This window comes from Lactuca saligna, chromosome 5 (genome assembly GCF_052625555.1).
Source record: "Lactuca saligna cultivar CGN05327 chromosome 5, ASM5262555v1, whole genome shotgun sequence".
Classification (NCBI taxonomy): Eukaryota; Viridiplantae; Streptophyta; class Magnoliopsida; order Asterales; family Asteraceae; genus Lactuca; species Lactuca saligna.
In genome coordinates, this window is record NC_136421.1 from 246,250,028 (window position 1) to 246,265,487 (window position 15,460).

At 39.7% G+C, this 15,460-nt stretch overlaps 1 protein-coding gene across 1 annotated transcript; it reads left to right on the forward strand.

The window, feature by feature from the left end:
• Positions 1-9,379: 9,379 nt before the first annotated feature.
• On the forward strand, positions 9,380-12,544 carry LOC145047234 (putative LRR receptor-like serine/threonine-protein kinase At2g16250). The gene is made up of 3 exons (XM_078995476.1): positions 9,380-11,367; positions 11,491-11,619; positions 11,718-12,544. The coding sequence occupies exons 1-3, from the start codon at positions 9,674-9,676 to the stop codon at positions 12,349-12,351; spliced, it is 2,457 nt and encodes an 818-aa protein (XP_078851602.1). The 5' UTR covers positions 9,380-9,673; the 3' UTR covers positions 12,352-12,544.
• The last annotated feature ends 2,916 nt before the right edge of the window (positions 12,545-15,460 follow it).

Below are 15,460 nucleotides of genomic sequence, written 5' to 3' on the forward strand. Positions count from 1 at the left end.
GACACGAGGTCGAAGGACCAACCGGGCCAGAGTCGTTGCAGGAAATGCGGTAGCCCGCATGAGGGAGCTTGTAGAGCAGGATCATCAGGTTGCTACAAGTGCGAAAATATGGAGCACTTTGGCAGGGATTGTACTTCCCCTGCCCCCAGTGTTCAGACATCAGACCTGATTTTCTTTCATTGCAATCATATGGGCCATAAAAAGGCTAACTGCCCTATATTGACAGCAGCATCAGCGCCAGTGGTGGCGCCAACTCCAGCGACTGCACGGGTTACAGATGGCGAGAAGGTCAAGTCAGAGGCTCCATTGGTGAGGATTCGTGCATTTCAGCTGACAGCCAAGGAGGCACGCGCCGCACCTGATGTGTTGACAAGTATGGTTTCTTCTCTCTAAATTTATTATATTTCGCTTGTGGTATTGATGTATTATGTTATATGTTTGTTTAGGACTGTTCCATGTAAACGATATCCTAGTGCATGTGTTGTTTGATTCGGGTGCTACTCGATCATTTGTCTCACTTGCGCTTAGCAAGAGGTTCCCTGAGTCTTCAGGCATGTTGGATTACCCTTTAGAGGTCGAGATTGCGAACGGCCGCTCAGTGTGAGCATCAGAGGTTTTTAGGGATTGTGTTTTGAGACTATTCGAGGAGCGCTACTTGGTATACTTGGTTCCCATACCATTGCATGGGAACAAGCTTATTATAAGTATGGATTGGTTGAGCCCCAATGGGGCGGTGATCGACTGCGCGCAACAGTTGATATTGGTTAGGACCCCAAGTGGGGGAGAGCTCATGATTCAGGGCGAGAGGCCACTGAGAGGACCAACTTTATGTTCAGCAGTGAGAGTTAGATGCTATCTCCAACTGGGGTGTGCAGGGTATGTCGCCTATGTCTTGGATACCCGGGAGATGGATGAGGCGACGGTGGGTGGCGTGTCGGTGGTACGAGAGTATGCAGATGTATTTCCAGATGAGCTGCCTAGAATACCTCCGGAGAGGTAAGTAGAGTTCAGGATCGACCTATTCCATGTGCGGCTCCGATAGCCAAGGCACTGTATCGGCTGGCTCTTCCTGAGATGCAAAAGTTGTCTACACAGATTCAGGAGCTGTTAGGGAAGGGATTCATTAGACCGAGCAGTTCACCCTGGGGAGCCCCGATACTATTCGTGAAAAACAAGGATGGGTTGCATCGGATGTGTATAGATTATCGAGAGGTGAAGAAGGTAACGGTGAAGAACCGTTACCCACTACCGAGGATTGATGACCTCTTTGACCATCTTCAGGGAGCATCTTGGTTCTCTAATATCGATTTTCGTTCGGGTTACCATCAAATGAGGGTCAGAGAGGAGGATGTGCAGAAGACTGCCTTTCGGAAGCGATATGGTCATTATGAGTTCGTGGTGATGCCTTTGGGCTCACCAATACTCTTGTCACGTTCATGGATCTCCTGAACCGCATGTGTAGACCGATGTTTGATCGGTCTGTGATAGTTTTCATTGATGACATCTTGGTATGTTTCAAGACTCAGGAGTAGCATGAAGAGCACTTGCGGGAGGTATTAGATACTATTAAGAGGGAGAGCTTGTATGCTAAGTTCTTCAAGTGTGAGTTCTGGTTGCGCGAGGTGCAGTTTCTTGGGCACCTTGTCAACCAGGATGGGATTTTAGTCGATCCCGCCAAGGTGGAGGCCGTGATGAGGTGGGAGGTCCTGAAGTCTCCATCTGAGGTTCGGAGCTTCCTGGGATTGGCAGGTTACTATCGGAGATTCATTCAAGACTTCTCCAATATAGTTGTGCCTTTAACCCGATTGACAAAGAAAGTCATGGTTTTTCGTTGGGGGTCAGAGCAGCAGGCTGCATGCGAGACTCTGAGACAGAGATTATGCGAGGCGCCAATATTAGCCCTACCAGAGGGCATGGATGATTTTGTGGTATGTGGTGATGCATCCATCTCGGGTTTGGGCGTGGTATTGATGCATATGGGGCATGTTATCGCCTACTCTTTGCGACAGCTGAAGCCTCATGAGGCGAACTATCCGACGCATAATTTGGAGTTGGGGGCAGTTGTTTTCGCCCTCAAGATTTGGCATCATTATCTTTATGGTGTCCATTGTACTATTTACACGAACCATAAGAGTTTGAGGTATCTCATGGATCATCCAAATCTGAATATGAGATATTGTCGATGGCTAGATGTGGTGAAGGATTATGATTGCGAGATTCTCTACCACCCGACGAAGGCCAAATGTCATCGCCGATGTGCTTAGCCGTAAGGCAGCACCGATAAGAGATATTTTCTTGAGGATGACTATGGTGATTCCGCTATTGGAGCGGATTTGAGAGGTCTAAAAGGAGGCTATGAAGGAGGAACATCGTAAGAGTGAGAGTATTATGGGCCAGGTTTCCTCCTTCGATTATGACAGTCGTGAATTGTTGATACTACAATGTAGAGTGTGGGTCCCATATCATGGAGGTGTGCACTAGGTGTTGATGGAGGAGGCACATAAATCCAGGTTCCCCATCCAACCTGGGGCGACGAAGATGTAGATGGATCTTCGTCCTGATTATTGGTGACCCTGTATGAAGCGGGATGTAGCTTGGTATATTGAGAGATGCCTGACCTGTAGGAAGGTCAAGGCTGAGCACCATAGGCCTCATGGCAAGATGCAACCGTTGGACATCCCCATGTGGAAATGGGTAGATATTACCATGGATTTCATCACCAAGCTTCCCAGGACTGCATGGAGAGTGAATTCGATATGGGTCATCGTGGATTGGTTAACCAAGAGTGCTCATTTCATACCGATCCAAGAGAGCATTTCGGCTGAGAGGTTGGCCGACATCTATATTCGGGAGGTTGTGGCCTGACACGGAGTGCCAGTCTCCGTGATTTATGATAGGGACGTACGGTTTACTTTCGACATTTGGAAGAAGTTTCATGACGATTTGGGTACTCGTCTGCACTTCAGCACTACTTTCCACCCGCAAACGGATGGTCATAGCGAACGGACCATCAAGATATTGGAGGATATGATGCGGGCATGCATATTGGACTTCGGTGGTAGCTAGGATACCTACCTCCCCTTGGCAGAGTCTTCCTATAATAATATCTACCATGCAATTATTGACCATCCTCCCTTTGAGATTTTGTATGGGAGGAAGTGTAGGACACCGATATGCTGGGGTGAAGTTAGATAGAGGGTCATAGGGAGCACCGAAGTGGTGCTCAAGACGACAAAGAAGATTCAGCAGGTTAGGAGCAGGCTTCAGACCACTCAGAGTTGGCAAAAAAGTTACCCCGACATGCGTCTTTCAGACCTAGAGTTCCAGGTCGGGGATATGGTCCTCCTGAAGGTGTCACCTTGGAAAGGTGTCATCCAATTCAGGAAGCGGGGCAAGTTGGGCCCCGGGTACATTGGACCTTTCAGGGTTGCATCCCGGGTGGGAGAGGTGGCATATAGGCTGGACCTACCAGCCAAACTCAGTCATATCCAAAACACTTTTCACGTCTCCCAGTTGCGGAAGTGCCTGGTAGACAATTCAATAGTGATGCCTTTATAGGACATTCAGGTGGATGACATCCTGAATTACATCGATCGAACAGTAGTTATCCTCAATAGGAGGTCGAAGGATATGAGGAGCAAGAGGGTCGAACTAATGAAGGTGCAATGACAGTACCACAAGGGCTCGGAATGGACTTGGGAGCCGGAGGACGAGATGAAGGAGCACTACCCCGTGTTGTTTTCGGATTCAACAGCAGACTTCGAGGACGAAGTCTAAAATAAGTGGGGGAGATTTGTAGCACCTGGTTCCTGGTACTTATTTAAATTCAAGTATTTGGGTATTCTACTCTAAGACTCAGTGAGTTGGAGGCCCAACTCGTCGGGTAAACTCGACATTATGCGGGGGGTTTAGTGATCTACTCGATGCGTCGGAGACCAAATCGACGAGTAGGAGTTGTTTGAACAAAACCCTAATGTTTAGGGTTTGCACCCTATTTAAACACTTTATCTCGTCCCAAACCAGCCTCCATCACCCCTCCCAACTCAGAGAAGCCCATGGTTGAACCCTTAACCTTGTTTGAGTGATCTTGAGCCATTTTTGTGTGTTTTGTGGTGGCTTGAAGTTTGAAGAAGAGATGGAAGCTTGGAAGATCAAGAGAAGAATAGTAGATCCAGAGGTTTTGACTTATTTCCATCCCATTCAAGGTAAAAAGCTTCAACCTTGACTTCTCATTTGATAGATATCCTCTAAGGATTAAATCTTATCATTTTGGGGAATTTCTAAGGCCATATTCAGATTGAGTGTGTATCATGAAGTTACACTTCAGATCTTGAACCATTGACGGTTCCCATGGCATAAAGGTGCCAACTTTATGGCCATGGGAAGCCCATGCATCTTATAAGCCCCTTTTCATGGATTTTGGAGCCAAAAACCCCATGCATGGACATCAAATCCGTAGCTTTACGTATGAAATGGACCCTAGGAGGTCAGATATATGGTTTTGATGCATTAAGACCCATTATAATCGATTGTATAGTTTTGGACAAGGATGGACTCGGCGATTCGGGTCATAGTTTCCTCCAAAAGTCTTCTGGTAATGGTCTTTGGTTGAGTGGAAGGAACACTCAGCCTGTTAGGGGTTTGTCATGGACTTAAAGATCAAAGGACTTGGTGAGTGGATAAACAGACTCAGCGAGTCCACGACAATGTAACAACCATATGAAGATGGACTCGACGAGTTAAAGAAGAACTCGGTGAGTCATAAACTGAACACCTTCATACGGATGAAGATGGACTCGACGAGTTCAAGGAGAAACTCAACGAGTCAGTTGAAGAAGGTCCGAGGTGTTTTTGAAGGCGAACTCGTCGAGCTCTTGCTAGACTTGACGAGTAGGGATGAGATTGTGGTTTTTCTTGGACGAGGGGACTCGATGAGTTGGTGAACTAACTCGGCGAGTTTGGTCAACAAGATGTTGACTTTGACCAAGGTTTTGACTTTGACTTTGTCTTGGACTTGAGTGAACCTTGTAAGGGTTATGAGTATGGATTGATAACTTAGAAAGTTGTCATGTAGGGATTGAGGAGTCGGGGAGAGTCGATTTTCATACCGAGGACAGTGCAGAAACTACACGGCATTGAGGTGAGTTACCTTCCTGTAGAAGTGGGTCTAAGGCACCAAGACCAACCCACCAGTAGTAATTGTTTATAGTTGAGATGATTGTCTTTGTGATAATTGTATGGTTTACTACTAACTGATATGTTTATGTGTTAGCATGATATGTTATATGTGATAGTGGTAGTAGGAGGGGAATAGTCCCCTGATTCGGTCGTTAAGACTAAAGGGTAGGCCGAACACCCAATATATGTCTGACAATATGTTTATGATATGTTATTATGTGATAGTAGTAGGGTGAAATAGTCCCCGTGACCGGGTGAGATAGACTAGAGGGTAGGCAGGCACCCCAGAATAGTCTGAAACGGGTAGGTCAGCACCCTAGAACGGCTTGACATGGGTAGATCAACACCCCAAACGGTTTAACATGGGTAGTTCGGGCACCCCCATAATTGTCCAACAGAATGTATGATTGCATGGTATGTTGTATGATGGGGGAACTCACTAAGATTCATGCTTACCGTTTTCAGTTTTGGTTTCAGGTACCTCTTCAGCTAAGGGGAAGGATCCGGCAGGGTAGCAGCGCATCGCACACACATGATTTCCGCTTTAAGAACCCTAAGATTGTACTCTGATATTTACCATTTAATGTTAAGATTTTTGAGACTTGTGATCTGTGATTTGATGTTTTGAAATGATAACAAGGATGTTTCAGTAAACTATTTTTATAAGTAATATCATTAAACAAAAAATTTTGGGTCTCGATTTTGGGATGTTACAATATGAGTGTCGTATTGGTTAACTGGTAGTGATAGGTATGTTGTTGGTGGTAATCGTTTGCGGGACTGTATTCTATGGAAGTGGTGGATTGAAAGGAACGACATGGTAAATTATCACCGATATTATGTGGACATCTTATTCCGATGGTCTATTAGATGGCATGTTGTGCTTGATCGGGCTGAGGCGGTCCTGCTCTATGCAGTAGGCCAAGATACCCGGTGCGGGCCAACGGTGAGTCGTAGGGACAGGGGTTCAACAGATTATGACCCATGGTTCTATTTCGGGTAGGAACTTCAGGTTCCCATGGTTGTGTAGCCTACTAGTAGTAATGAGAAGAGAGCTAGAGATGGATAGTATGAGTGGTCGGCTAGGGAGTCAGACCGGATCCAGGTTTCCAGATTTTGGGTTTTAGGTGGTAAAGGGTTGTGTGCCGCATGGGATTGTGGAATCGTCTTTTCTGTAATGAGTGTTCGTGTTCATTAGTGGATTAATTATGTGTGATATTTTGGGAGATGAATGACGCTTTATCCTGTCAACACCAAGGATTTCCAATCGTATCGAAGCACCATGAGAGGTTGCAGGGTAGTTGGTCGTAGCAGACTTTAAGGGTGAAGTCTAATTTAAGTTGGGGAGAGTTGAAACACCCCGTTTTGAAAAGCACTTTGTGGTGGTCTTAGAGGTCCATGGTATGAGCAATTCGGTCTTTTAGGGTCCCGAGATTTATTCGGATGGTTTAAGGCTTGGGTATGTAATCAGGAGCGTAGGGCTTATTGCCACCTTTTCGTGGATATAAAGTTCGTCGGAAATGGACTTAGAATGAAAAAGTTATAACACTTTAAAGCATTTGGCATAAATGGTCCCTAATGGAAATGTTTGGCAAGCAAGTCCCATGCATGCAAGGGAAGCACGCACGTGTCCGGCTATGTATGCCCAACATAGTGGAGTAAATGATCGCGAGTATGGGGAGGAGTACGCCCAACGTACTCTCAGAGACCCTAAACCCTAATTTTTAGACTATGCCGCTATATAAAGAACATAACACCCAATTATTAGCCCCTTTCTCATCTTCATACAGCCACCACAAAGCCCTAACCCTCCCTTGAGTGTTCTTGGAGCTTTTGAGGTCATTAAAGAGCATTTTTGTGATTGTGAAGCCATTTCCAAGCAAGTGAAGAGTATAGCAAGGTGGTGGATCAAAGGGGAAGCAGTAGATCCGAGTTTGGGGTTCCATTTCAGATCACTTGGAGGTATAAAGCTATATACTTTATCTAAGAGTGCTTAGATCTAGTGTGGTTTCATTTTGAAGTCATTTTGGTCCAAAGGTTGAAGCTTTTTAGTCCAAATCCGACTTCTAGGCTAAGGGTTGCCACCCTTAGTGCTAAGTGACTCCCCAAGACAGAAAGTTGTCATCTTGGTGTCTTAATGGGTTCATGCTAGATTCAAGACCACTTTCATGGAAGTAGAATATCATTTTTGGAGTTTGGACTTGTTTGGGGCATGCAAAGTCACCAAGTCAGTGACTTTATGGATTAAGATGTTGGAAAGGACTTGGATCTGTGATTGTAGCTCTTGAATCTGAGTATTAAGCACTTAGCGTACTCATCAGTTATGGGCCTTATGGATTTTGGGCCTTGGTTTAGGCCATGTAGTGGGATTTTGGTCCTTTGGGCCTTAGTGGGCCATAAAAAGCTAGATAATGTGGGCCAAGAGATGTTTGGGCTTAGGGTAAGGCCTATAAGATGGATTGGACCCAATTTAGCAAAGTGGGCCATTAGTGGGTTTAGGAAGCCCATCTGGTATTGGGCTTTTTATATTACGATTTTGAGCCTTAGATATGGACCAAGTTGGACTACGGGTAAAATGGTCATTTTACCCTAGGAAGGATTATTGTTTTGAACTAAGTGATATTTTGGTATTGATAGCTTTGGGAGTTGAGATATCAGTTGTTCGAGATTTTGGTGAGGCAACAATTCGGGAGTTTGACTCTTCAGTTCAGATCGGCAATGCAAGGTGAGTTATCCTCACTATATCAGCAGAGTCTAAGGCAATAAGGCCGACCCTTTTTTGGATTATATAATGGTACTTGCTTGATATGCTTATTAATTTGTTAGATCTGCATGCTGGTAGTTAGGATGACATTATGCTTATTGATTTGTTAAACCTGCATCCTGGTTGTTAGGATGGTATTATGTTTAGTGACTTGGTTTAGGTTGGTATCCTGGTATATAGGATGATGCTATGTCAGCGACTGGTTTGGTCGGTATCTTGGTTATAGGATATTGCTATGCTATTGATCTGTTATATCGGTTTGTTGTCTATAGACTGTTATGTGATTATCTATCATATGTGCATATGGTTGTTTGATTGGGGGTTGGGTTGAGGCAATCCTGCTTTGTACTGAAGGCCAACATACCCAGGGTGGAACGGATAGACTGCAGGCCCAGGAGGGCACATAATCAAGCCGAAGGCCCAGCGAGCGATTCGGATAGGCTGAAGGCCTTGTGAGGCGGTCCAGAAGTGTCGAAGGCTCGGAGAGCGGTCCAGATAGACTGAAGGCCTACGGGGCGGTCTAGTCAGGCTGAAGGCTCATTATGCATACTGTAAACTCAGAGAGTGGTCCAGGTGGACTGAAGGCCCGATGCGGATGGACCAGTCACACTGTAGACTCGAGATGCATGACTGTTCTGTTTACTTATATGTTATATGTTATGGTTATATCGCTATGACGTTGGTATTTTGGGGGTAACTCACTAAGCCTTCGAGCTTATAGTTTCAGTTTATCGTTTTAGGTTCAGCGAATGACCGCGGGAAGGCAAATGCGTGACCGTACACTTTCTCGATTGATGATTATGATTTCTGGGAACTATGATGTTTAAACTATTTTGAAAACAAATTGTAATAACTGAATGATTTTAAATGATTTAAAAAGTTTTAAATTGGCTCGAATTTTATGAATGTTACAATTTAAGTAAACAAACATGTTGGTAAAGCTTTCTTTCGTGAACACTCTCTGAGAAACTCATCTTAAAGTAGTTATAATAGATAATTATTGATGATCTGAAGTAAATGACTAATAACCTTGGATACAATTTTTATATATAGGATGAAAATGTTGTTTTTCTAAATGGTGGAATGTGTGTCCATGATTCTGTAATGTCACATCTATGTACGATGTTGACTACCGTAGTTCGGAATCCGGAATGTACGGAGATATATTTCGGAATAGATGCTCCGAAAAGAATAGTACTACTCCGTAATGCTATATTCCGAACATTGTGATCATTTTTTAAAAAACTTATATGTTGGTTATTATTATTATCAAAGTAGTCGATATTATTTTTATAATAATCGTTTATACGAGATAATAAATCTTTTTTAAACATCTTATTTTAAATAGTTTGTCCAATTTTTGTTCATTAGCCGCGTTTTTTAAAATTGCTTTTTCTCTCCAAAATCTCTCTCTCTCTCTCTCTCTCTCTCTCTCTCTCTCTCTCTCTCGTTTGTGGTTTTTCGTCACTTCGATTCTTTAGTTCGTAAAACTCTCATTTTTGTCAACCATAGAAAAGTGAAGCGATAGGTGGTTCTTCCAATCTTCCCAGCAGAATCGAGGATACAAATCGTATTTCGAATAATTCAAGGCAAGAGCAATATGTTTGGGAGTATAATCATGGAGAATCGCTAATTTCGTTATTCAATTTTACCGTTTATGCGTTTATTACATTCAAGAAAAAGGTTAATGTGCATGAACAAACAATTGCTTGTTCAGTTGAGATCATAATCATGAAGTGTAATTTGCTTCTACTGTTCTTCTTGTTCTTTCGAAGTACATTTCAACAGCAACACCAGTCTCTCCCGCTGAATTCAACCGCAGAACGGGCTGCTCTGCTCCAACTCAGAGCATCATTAGGTTTAAGAGCCATAGAATGGCCTATAAAACCGGACCCATGCTTAACTTGGATTGGTCTTCTATGTCAAGGTGGTCATGTTGTTGGGATCAACATTTCAGGGTTTAAGAGAACCCCACTTGGGAGTCGAAACCCTAAATTTTCAGTTGATGCTCTTGCCAATTTCACCAAATTGATTTCGTTTAATGCCTCAGGATTCTCACTTCCAGGTTCAATACCGAATTGGTTAGGGCTTCATCTCCAAACCCTTAAGTTTCTTGATCTTAGTTCTTGTGAAATCTCTGGTGCTATTCCTTCCAGTATCGGCAATTTGTCTAATCTTAGTGAATTGTATTTATCTAGTAACACTCTTAATGGTACAATTCCATCTACTTTGAGTCTGTTATCACAGCTTTCAGTTCTTGATCTATCCAGAAACTCACTTACTGGTTCAATCCCCACTCAACTCAGTAATCTTACTAGTTTGATTGTCCTTGATCTGAGTTCCAATTCGCTTTCTGGGATTGTTCCCTCAGAATTTGGAAATTTGAAGAATTTAAAGAGAATGATGATTCGCAACAACCACTTCACAGGTGATCTTCCAGATGCATTATGCTCACTACCTGCTTTGACTTTTCTTGATGCATCTGATAATAACTTTATGGGATCTCTACCAAATCGTAGTTTGAACCCTAATGTCACCATGACAGTTTTCAATCTCTCTCATAATATGTTTTATGGGATATTGACATCTATACTTAGGAGGGTTAGTTACATCGATCTATGTTACAATTACTTGCAAGGAAGAATACCATATTATGCACGTGATATTGCTTCTTTAGATAAAAACTGCTTTCGTAATTGGTCAAGTCAAAGGACTCTGAAAGAATGTGCAGCTTTTTATTCTATGACAGGATTACCCTTCCATAACTTTGGACTTCCAAATGGCACATTACCCCATAATCCCATTCATGACAATAAAACCAACCACAAAAACCTTATATCAGCAGTTCTATTGGGTTGTATTGGTCTCATTATACCCTTTGTGATTTTCATGATTCCAATGATTCTATGCTGGAAGAAAAGGAAAATGAATCAAATAGGAAATGGTTCAGGGGGCGTTTCGGTAAATTCTTTTGGTTTGGACCTTTCGGGGATTGGAGAAGTGATTGCTTATGAGAAGATTCTTGTGGCCACTAGTGAGTTTAACGATGCAAATCTTATAAAAAGTGGGCATTGTTGTGACATTTTCAAGGGTATTTTGGAGAATGGGGTGAATATAATTGTTAAAAGATTTGATGTGCATTCTGAAAAGAAGAGTTGTATGGTGGAGTTGGATTTCTTTAGTAAGGTATCTCATCCACGATTGGTTCCTCTATTGGGACATTGCTTGGAGAAAGAGAAGGAAAAGTTTATAGTTTACAAATATATGCCAAAAGGTGATTTGTCAAGTTCTTTATACATGAAAAACAGTCTGGATAATGATAGATTAAAGTCATTGGATTGGATTACAAGGTTGAAAATTGCAATTGGAGCTGCTGAAATTCTTTCTTATCTGCATCATGAATGTGTTCCACCCCTTGTTCATAGGTATTCTAAAGATCCTTTCTTTAGTAATTTTCTAAATTGTGAATCTTATATTTATTTGCATTCCATAGTCCATACCTTTTTTAACATTAATTCCTAACTTTTATTTATTTTTGTTACTTGAAGAGACATTCAAGCTAGCAGTATACTCCTTGATGATAAATATGAAGTGCGATTAGGAAGCTTAAGCAAGGCTTGTATCCAAGAAGACAATAGCCATTCAAACAGGATCACAAGATTTCTACCATTACATAAGTAAATTTCTAATTAAACGTACTTTGATTTTAATGATAAAAAAATGGAGGGTTTTAACTTTTAACTATTAACAGAATTTTTTTCTTGCATTTGTTTAGGACATCTGAAGAAGGTGTAAGGGCGACATGTGCATATGATGTTTACTGTTTTGGAAAGGTATTGATGGAGCTTGTAACGGGTAAAATCGGAATTAGTGCATCAAGTGATTCGATTACAAAAAACTTATTGAAACATATGATTCCGTATATCAGTGTATACAATAAAGAACTTGTGACAAATATAATGGATCCAACATTGATAGTAGATGAGGATTTGCTAAAAGAAGTATGGGTTATGGCTGTTATTGCTAAATCTTGTCTTCATCCAAAACCTTCTAGAAGACCTGTTATGAGATTTGTACTAAAAGCTTTGGAAAATCCTTTGAAAATTGTAGTGGAAGAACAGAAGAGGTTTGGTAGAGTTAGAGTGGATTCGTGTAGGCGTTCTGTGAATGAGAATGCCAGCCGGCGGTTTAGATCGGGTGATGTGGCGGGGTGGGGAGGTGGTGAAGGAGGTAGGGGAAGTGGGTCCCGGCGGGGTCGGTGTTTGTCGATTAGAAGGCATTCAAACTCAAAGGATGTGTTCCCTGAACCATTGGATGTGGAAGATGAAGAGATAGTGAATGAGGAATGGGATAGAAATGGAATGAATTTTACTTCATTTTTTGAAAATTCGTGGGATTTGGTGGATTAAAGAGATGATGTTTTACTTTTACATATGGTGTGGGTGTGATGATGTATAGAGATAATAGAGAAAATGGTAGTTGTAGAACTTATAGATGATGGGGCTTTTGTTTGTGTTTGGAAGTTTTGGTTTGTAAATTGTAACTGTGAATTGTGAATTGTGAATTGTGAATTGTGAAATGAAAATGTTAAATAATATCAAATTAGAAGTTGAATTACATAACTTCTAACTACATGAACTTTTTATTAGTGACCTGAATAATGAAATATATGAAATTGAAAAGTAGGATGAACCAAGTATACAACATATGAAAATATTAATAGAAAATTTTTAATTTAATAAAATATTTAAAATTTTGTAAGCATTTGCACACCATGAGCGACTTTCCATGTGCTCAACTAGGACTGGACTGGGATGGGACCAAACGAGACCGGAAAACCTTCTCCACTCGCCCCCGCAAATCTATCATTACCAGGTCAGTTTCTGATCCTAACGTTGGAACTAAACGAATTAGAACCGAAACCGATCGGGAACAGAATATGTAATTTGGTTCGGTTATTGGTTTCTCCATATCCATAAATTCTGGGGCAAGTCTAATTAACCTTAAGGTAGTCACTTGACCAACCTAATTTTAAGCTTTTTATTACTAATTATACATAATAATCGTTTGTAATCTATCTTAATTCTTTTTAGGGACCTCGCTAATAAGAATTGAAAGGCCATACGTTTTATATTTCATTTATTCTTTTATGTTTCATTTATTCTTTAGCCTAAAAATTGAATTCATTTGGCCCATTATATTTAAATTTAGATGAGAATAGAATTTGAATTGTTTTTGCAATTGATACTGGTTTTTTGTTTTTTTAATTCTGTTTTATTTATTTATACTTTTATAATGAAACATAAACAAGAATATATTTGACCGTGATTTGTCAATTGTCGTTTGTTTCATAAATCAAAATAAAAAAAATTATTTATCAATATTTTTTTAATAAATAGATGAAAAAATAGAAGAAGATAATAAGTAACATATAGTTGATTTAAGTTCACTACCTGTTAATCCAACAGAACAGTCAAATAAGAAATTTTATCATGTAAATCTAAAAGATGAAATTAGAAAAATATACTAACAAGAAGGATTTTCAACAATCCAGTTGGTAAAGACTTAGGTACATAACAAAAAAAAAAGTAGTAATTTAGTGTAATATATTGAAAAATGTGTTTTAAAAAGTATTATTAATGATACAATTGTTAAAATATATCAATATATAAAACTTCGATAGGTATTATTATAAAAAAATTAAATTTATTTTTTCTTATATGACCCATCCCGGAACCGTAAGTAGGATTTTAAAAATTTTTCTTTTCTATCGATTTTAATTAAATAGTGAACCACGTAGTCTGCGTTCTAAACTCGCCATTGCATAAATTCGGTTTTTAGTTTTTCGTTTCTAGTTCTCTTCGATGCCGGAACCAAGCTCATTCTTGATTTGTATCATATTTTATTATATATAAAAAAAATTAAAAACATAAGAAAAGATAAATTTAGACATCAATCAAATCAAAAAACAAAAATATTAGCTCTCGGATACGTCATCCGGTATGGGAGAGGAAGCTACGCGTGAAGGCTGATATTGTTGGATTAGTGTCTAACTCCATAACTATTTTGGTATGTACTTGATCCGATGGTGCATGGTCCTTTTGGGTTGCCTTCACCAAAACAACTTGATTGGAGAAATAAATAAAAAGAGAGAGGTTATTATGATTTATTAATATGTTATAAGAATAATATATTAAAGGAGAAATCATATTTGCTTAATTAATATTGGTCAATAATTAATTAGGAATTAATTTTGTGATCAAGTGTAATTAATTAAACTAAAGGGGCTGAATTGTAATTATGTGATAGTTACAAAATATGGTAATGGTTATCCTAAATATGGGTTGAACGAATTCAAGGAGATAAGGATCCTTGAAATCGTCCAAAGGATAAAGGATAAGGGTTTTCAAGGCTTATTTTATGGTTGCTTTGTGGATAAGCAACTAGATAAGGATAATGACTGAAACCCTATCTCTACACCTATATAAAGATCCTAAGGCCTTAGAATTCGTGTACTTGTTCCCAAGGAGTCCTAAGGACGAATTCTAAACTCTCTCCTCTCTCTTTATACCTTCTCCATTTGCTCTTGGTGTTTGTAAGCCATTAGAGGAGTGACACTTGTGACTCTAAGCCTTCCAAAGTCAATACAAGGAGATTTGGGATTTTTATTGCTACATAACAATCAAGGTAACACTATAAACTTATTCACATGTTAATATGATTATATGTATGCTAGAATTAGGGTTTATAGTCTTGGATTCAAAGCATGTACAATAGAGAAACCTAGATCCAAGCTTTAGGGTTTGTATGAGCACATAGGATGTCTTATGACCAAAAACCCGTTAGTGGTATCAGAGCCATTGGTTTGGTTTCAATTTTATGAACTTGATATATTAGGGTTTATTACCAATAAACCCTAGGAGGCTAGGTTTTTTTTTGAGATTAGGGTTTGCAAACCCTAATTTGCAAAAGTTTGAATAAGATCTTCAAATCATTTCCTTAAACCCTTAAATTTCGAAATCTAGGGTTTGTTATAATCCCTTGATTTTCAAAATTTGCCTCTTCCCCAAGATAAGATCCTAATTTTTAGGGATTTGGATTATCTCATATCTTGTAATTATCCTTTAATTGTTATATATGGTAATTTCAAGATCTTGCATTATCCATCCATATTTTCGAAATCTATATAGATATTTAAGGGATTAGGATAACTTAAATGTATAAATGGTAATTATCCTCATTATTTAGATAATCTCTTATGATTTAATAATTAAATTAATAGTCTAATTCAAGATAATTATTAAATCAAGAGTTTTAATATTTAAAATTTTAATTTAAATGTCGTAAATTCGAAATTTTAAGATAGATTAAAACTAAATTGTTTTGAAATGTTTCAAAACTTGACCCTCAAGTTTTGGAATTTAAAAGTTGATTAAAAAGGTTTAATTAGGAGTGTTAAATTCTAAAACCCTAGTATTGTTTTGAAAAGTTCAAATCACACCCTTATGGTTTTATTAA